The 6,895-nt window shown below is 47.3% G+C and overlaps 1 protein-coding gene across 1 annotated transcript in view; it reads left to right on the forward strand.

The window, feature by feature from the left end:
* Window positions 1–635: 635 nt before the first annotated feature.
* kalrna (kalirin RhoGEF kinase a) overlaps window positions 636–6,895 on the forward strand; it is a 140,689-nt gene continuing 134,429 nt past the window's right edge. Inside the window, exon 1 of the mRNA XM_065962288.1 lies at window positions 636–978. Coding sequence (XP_065818360.1) covers window positions 912–978 — 67 coding nt within the window. The 5' untranslated portion in view covers window positions 636–911. The remainder of the gene's footprint in view (window positions 979–6,895) is intronic.

Genomic DNA, 6,895 nt, shown 5'->3' on the forward strand with positions numbered 1-6,895 from the left:
GATTGAAGGGGCCCCCTGTGAACTTTTTCCAACGGGCCCCAACAGACTCTTAAATGGCCCCTGGTGGTGAGTACGTGTCAGTGATATTCATTCAGTAAGAGCTGAAAGAGAAATAAAGAAAAGATGATTGACAGGATGGAGGACGAGTCAGGATGACATGAAGAATATGTGACATCTTCTCTGAGTAGCAACAGTAAGGAGTGAATGTTTTCATGCTCCTCAGAGGATCAACCGTTACTGTCTGGGCTGTACATTTAGAATCCTTTAGCGCCACCATGAGGACAAAATTCAAACTGATTTGCACAAAAGATCTGTTCTTAATAAGAAAATAAACTTCCATTAAACCGTAAGAACATTATCATCCAGAGACAATACAATAATTCACCTTCTTCTTCTTCTGCTGCTGCTGCTGTTGTTGTTGTTGTTGTTGTTGTTGTTATTTTTAAAGTAAATTGTTGTGCAGGTGTTAAATGATTCCTAGAAGCTTTTTAATAAAGGTCAATAAATTAAATTGGGAGAGAGAGAGAGAGAGAGAGAGAGCGACAGAGGGCGGGGAGGTGCTGAGGGAGGGACGGGGGGGGGGGGGCAGAGGGAGAGGGAGAGGGAGAGGGAGGGCGGAGGGAGAGGGAGAGGGAGGCAGAGAGACCCTGGCGGCCAGCAGCAGAGAGGGAGGTTGGACCGGGAACAATAGAGAGAAACGAAGCCAGCCCTGAAACAGCAAACAAACCGAGAGAGAAAGAAAGAGAACCCGGCGAGAGGGGAGACGGATGGAGGGAGAGAACGAGAGAGAGCGAGAGAGGAGAGAACGGAAAACATGTGAGGAATAAAAAAGAGGACGAGAGGATCCGGGGTTTCTTTTGATTCCTGTCTTTTCTTTGTCGCTGGTGGATTGTATTGAACCGGATTCCGGTATGAACCCTGCAGAAGCGACCGAGGAGGCGCCCAGCGACCCCGACACTGATGCCTTCTACAAAACAGGTAGGAAAGAAACGGGCTGTGCAGAAAAAAAACCAGCAGCAACAAAAAGCATCTTAATGAGAGAGCGGGGTGTCAGCAAGACGACCGTGAAGTGAACATGGAAGAAACGTGCAGAGAATCTACCGAGAGGCGTTTAAATCATCCTCCTGCTCTTTGTGCTCACCTTCTGATCTCTATCATTTAGGATACATCTGTGTGTGTGTGTGTGTGTGTGTGTGTGTGTGTGTGTGTGTGTGTGTGTGTGTGTGTGTGTGTGTGTGTGTGTGTGTGTGTGTGTGTGTGTGTGTGTGTGTGTGTGTGTGTGTGTGTGTGTGTGTGTGATGGTCTCTACAAAAGAAAGAGGAATCATGGAGGAGTGACATCACATCAGCTCCTGGAAATATTCTCTAACTATGACTTAATGTGGATTCATGGAGAGCTAACAATCACAGTGTGTGTGTGTGTGTGTGTGTGTGTGTTTGTGTGTGTGTGTGTGTGTGTGTTTGTGTCATTCTGATGGGTTTAAGGTGGCTCAGTCTGACTCAAGTGACATGAAATGTTCAGAGGCTGACAGAGCTTGTGTGTGTGTGTGTGTGTGTGTGTGTGTGTGTGTGTGTGTGTGTGTGTGTGTGTGTGTGTGTGTGTGTGTGTGTGTGTGTGTGTGTGTGTGTGTGTGTGAGTGACCACAGAGCTGCAGCTGGCAGGTCTCTTCATTGATCCTCATCGATTGATCTGCTCGTCGATTGGTCCAGAAATCATTTCAGGGTGATTTGAAACACGTCCTCGTTGAAGTGATGATCAGGTCGATCAGTGGTTAAAGCTGCACTCATGATCGAGTTCATCTCTGAACACATTTATCCAACCAAACATTTAAAATATGATGATTCTGTTCACATATGATTCTGTTCACATATGGTTCTGTTCACATATGGTTCTGTTCACATATGGTTCTGTTCAGATATGGTTCTGTTCACATATGGTTCTGTTCACATATGATTCTGTTCACATGTGATTCTGTTCAGATATGATTCTGTTCACATATGGTTCTGTTCACATATGGTTCTGTTCAGATATGGTTCTGTTCACATATGGTTCTGTTCACATATGATTCTGTTCAGATATGGTTCTGTTCACATGTGATTCTGTTCAGATATGGTTCTGTTCACATATGGTTCTGTTCACATATGATTCTGTTCAGATATGGTTCTGTTCACATATGGTTCTGTTCACATATGATTCTGTTCAGATATGGTTCTGTTCACATGTGATTCTGTTCACATATGGTTCTGTTCACATATGATTCTGTTCAGATATGGTTCTGTTCACATGTGATTCTGTTCAGATATGATTCTGTTCACATATGATTCTGTTCAGATATGATTCTGTTCAGATATGATTCTGTTCACATATGGTTCTGTTCACATATGATTCTGTTCAGATATGATTCTGTTCAGATATGATTCTGTTCACATATGATTCTGTTCAGATATGATTCTGTTCAGATATGGTTCTGTTCACATATGGTTCTGTTCAGATATGGTTCTGTTCAGATATGGTTCTGTTCACATATGATTCTGTTCACATATGATTCTGTTCAGATATGGTTCTGTTCACATGTGATTCTGTTCACATGTGATTCTGTTCAGATATGATTCTGTTCAGATATGGTTCTGTTCACATATGGTTCTGTTCAGATATGATTCTGTTCACATATGATTCTGTTCAGATATGATTCTGTTCAGATATGGTTCTGTTCACATGTGATTCTGTTCAGATATGGTTCTGTTCACATATGGTTCTGTTCAGATATGGTTCTGTTCACATATGATTCTGTTCAGATATGGTTCTGTTCACATATGGTTCTGTTCACATATGGTTCTGTTCACATATGATTCTGTTCAGATATGATTCTGTTCAGATATGGTTCTGTTCACATATGGTTCTGTTCACATATGATTCTGTTCACATATGATTCTGTTCAGATATGGTTCTGTTCAGATATGGTTCTGTTCACATATGATTCTGTTCACATATGGTTCTGTTCAGATATGGTTCTGTTCAGATATGATTCTGTTCAGATATGGTTCTGTTCAGATATGGTTCTGAGGTCAAACAGGTCTGGATTTGAAGCTGCTCGTTGTTAGCTGCTCGTTGTTAGCTGCTCGTTGTTAGCTGCTCGTTGTTAGCTGCTCGTTGTTAGCTGCTCGTTGTTAGCTGCTCGTTGTCAGCTGCTCGTTGTCAGCTGCTCGTTGTTAGCTGCTCGTTGGAGTTAAACCAGAACAAAGTGATGTTAGCATGTCTGATACTGAAGGCTGAGGAAGGTTGATCAACTTTAAATCAACAGTTTACATTGAGTTGTTTTTGTGCAGAGTAGACGTTAAGCTTTAAAGGGGCTGAATGAATGAATGAATACAAACACATAAATGCATGTGTTGTTGTTGTTCTCCATCCTTTGACCTTTGACCTTCAGCCAGATTACTGTAATCACACATCCAGAGACTCGTATGTCAGCTGGGGTCAGAGGATCTGAAGAAGAACTGAGGGAGTCGTTGTTTTTATTGGACTGATAAGTAGGTCCATTATCTATACCGCTTTCTATCCAGCTGTGATTGGGTGAGAGGCGGGGTTACACCCTGGACTGGTCACCAGCCAATCACAGAGCTGACATATAGAGACAGATAACCAGACACACTCACATTCACACCTACAGACAATTTAGAGTCAGCAGTTAACCTAACGAGCATGTCTTTGGACTGTGGGAGGAAGACGGAGAACCAGGAGAGAACCCACACATGGAGAACATGCAGACTCCTCACAGAGAGACTCCTGAAGGACGGGGATTCAAACCAGGAACCTCCTCACAGAGAGACTCCTGAAGGACGGGGATTCAAACCAGGAACCTCCACACAGAGAGACTCCTGAAGGACGGGGATTCAAACCAGGAACCTCCACACAGAGAGACTCCTGAAGGACGGGGATTCAAACCAGGAACCTCCTCACAGAGAGACTCCTGAAGGACGGGGATTCAAACCAGGAACCTCCACACAGAGATACTCCTGAAGGACGGGGATTCAAACCAGGAACCTCCTCACAGAGAGACTCCTGAAGGACGGGGATTCAAACCAGGAACCTCCTCACAGAGAGACTCCTGAAGGACGGGGATTCAAACCATGAACCTCCACACAGAGAGACTCCTGACGGACGGGGATTCAAACCAGGAACCTCCTCACAGAGATACTCCTGAAGGACGGGGATTCAAACCAGGAACCTCCTCACAGAGATACTCCTGACAGACGGGGATTCAAACCAGGAACCTCCTCACAGAGAGACTCCTGACAGACGGGGATTCAAACCAGGAACCTCCACACAGAGAGACTCCTGAAGGACGGGGATTCAAACCAGGAACCTCCTCACAGAGAGGCTCCTGAAGGACGGGGATTCAAACCAGGAACCTCCACACAGAGAGACTCCTGAAGGACGGGGATTCAAACCAGGAACCTCCACACAGAGAGACTCCTGAAGGACGGGGATTCAAACCAGGAACCTCCACACAGAGAGACTCCCGTCAGACGGGGATTCAAACCAGGAACCTCCACACAGAGAGACTCCTGAAGGACGGGGATTCAAACCAGGAACCTCCTCACAGAGAGACTCCCGTCAGACGGGGATTCAAACCAGGAACCTCCACACAGAGAGACTCCTGAAGGACGGGGATTCAAACCAGGAACCTCCTCACAGAGAGACTCCTGAAGGACGGGGATTCAAACCAGGAACCTCCTCACAGAGAGACTCCCGTCAGACGGGGATTCAAACCAGGAACCTCCACACAGAGAGACTCCCATCAGACGGGGATTCAAACCAGGAACCTCCACACAGAGAGACTCCTGAAGGACGGGGATTCAAACCAGGAACCTCCTCACAGAGAGACTCCTGAAGGACGGGGATTCAAACCAGGAACCTCCTCACAGAGAGACTCCCGTCAGACGGGGATTCAAACCAGGAACCTCCACACAGAGAGACTCCTGAAGGACGGGGATTCAAACCAGGAACCTCCACACAGAGAGACTCCTGAAGGACGGGGATTCAAACCAGGAACCTCCACATAGAGAGACTCCCGTCAGACGGGGATTCAAACCAGGAACCTCCACACAGAGAGACTCCTGAAGGACGGGGATTCAAACCAGGAACCTCCTCACAGAGAGACTCCCGTCAGACGGGGATTCAAACCAGGAACCTCCACACAGAGAGACTCCTGAAGGACGGGGATTCAAACCAGGAACCTCCTCACAGAGAGACTCCTGAAGGACGGGGATTCAAACCAGGAACCTCCTCACAGAGAGACTCCCGTCAGACGGGGATTCAAACCAGGAACCTCCACACAGAGAGACTCCCGTCAGACGGGGATTCAAACCAGGAACCTCCACACAGAGAGACTCCTGAAGGACGGGGATTCAAACCAGGAACCTCCTCACAGAGAGACTCCTGAAGGACGGGGATTCAAACCAGGAACCTCCTCACAGAGAGACTCCCGTCAGACGGGGATTCAAACCAGGAACCTCCACACAGAGAGGCTCCTGAAGGATGGGGATTCAAACCAGGAACCTCCTCACAGAGAGACTCCTGAAGGACGGGGATTCAAACCAGGAACCTCCTCACAGAGAGACTCCTGAAGAACGGGGATTCAAACCAGGAACCTCCTCACAGAGAGACTCCTGAAGGACGGGGATTCAAACCAGGAACCTCCTCACAGAGAGACTCCCGTCAGACGGGGATTCAAACCAGGAACCTCCACACAGAGAGACTCCTGAAGGACGGGGATTCAAACCGGGAACCTCCTCACAGAGAGACTCCTAAAGGACGGGGATTCAAACCGGGAACCTCCTCACAGAGAGACTCCTGAAGGACGGGGATTCAAACCAGGAACCTCCTCACAGAGAGACTCCTGAAGAACGGGGATTCAAACCAGGAACCTCCTCACAGAGAGACTCCTGAAGGACGGGGATTCAAACCAGGAACCTCCTCGCTGTGAGGAGATAACCACTGTACCACCGTGCCGCCCCCACTGATTGTTGTGTGTCCTGAAGTATTTAGAGAACAAACTGAGTCAGAGGTCAGAGGTCGATGTTCACCAAACAGATTCTTTAACATTCTCGTTTCTTTCTTTTTATCACAAAGCAGAAAAAAGAAGATCTGTAAAAATGTTTCATCTCACGACCCGCCCGAGATAAATGTGTCCACACCTGGTGTGCAGCGAGCACTAAATCTTAATGCCTAAAGCCCGGTCCCCCCCCCCCCCCTTGATTACATCAAGCTTTCTTTAAATTCTCCAGCTCGGTCTTCTTGTTCTCCTCGCTGTCGTTTCTCTAACGACTCAGACGGGATGATTTCTGTTTAAAATCACGAACGCTTCCTGCTCAGTGTCCGAGCAGAAGAAGAACATCTCTAAAGGGAACACACCGGCCTGAGTCTCCTCTGAGCCATTACTGAACTTCCTCCTGACGTCTTCTCGTTCAGGCCACGCCTCCTGCAGCGATGGCGTCCTGCCGCTGGAGCGCTGAGTTCAGTGTCTTCAGCGTGCTGTCAGACTTCTTAATGACATGAGACGCACATGTGAGCCTCGTGCTCTCTCTCCTCCTGCATCACTCGCTCAGCTTCAGGCTGCTTGATGCTCCTAAAGGTTTCAGTCCACTCCCCCTCAGGATCACTTCCTGTTTGCTCGTGGTTAGTAACACGGTGGAGATAATGAAACGTGGCTGCTGGAGCTTTTATCATGGATTCATTTGCACATTTTCATGTCTGATCGCTGAAACTGATAAATTAAAACAAACCCTAATTCACCTCTGAAACCTTTCCTAGCACCGCACCGAGTGCACTGACCAATCAGAGGAGAGCTGCTGTTAACAGGCCGATAACAGACTCTGATTCAAGGCGACTCCAT

This window comes from Labrus bergylta, chromosome 13 (assembly GCF_963930695.1).
Source record: "Labrus bergylta chromosome 13, fLabBer1.1, whole genome shotgun sequence".
Classification (NCBI taxonomy): Eukaryota; Metazoa; Chordata; class Actinopteri; order Labriformes; family Labridae; genus Labrus; species Labrus bergylta.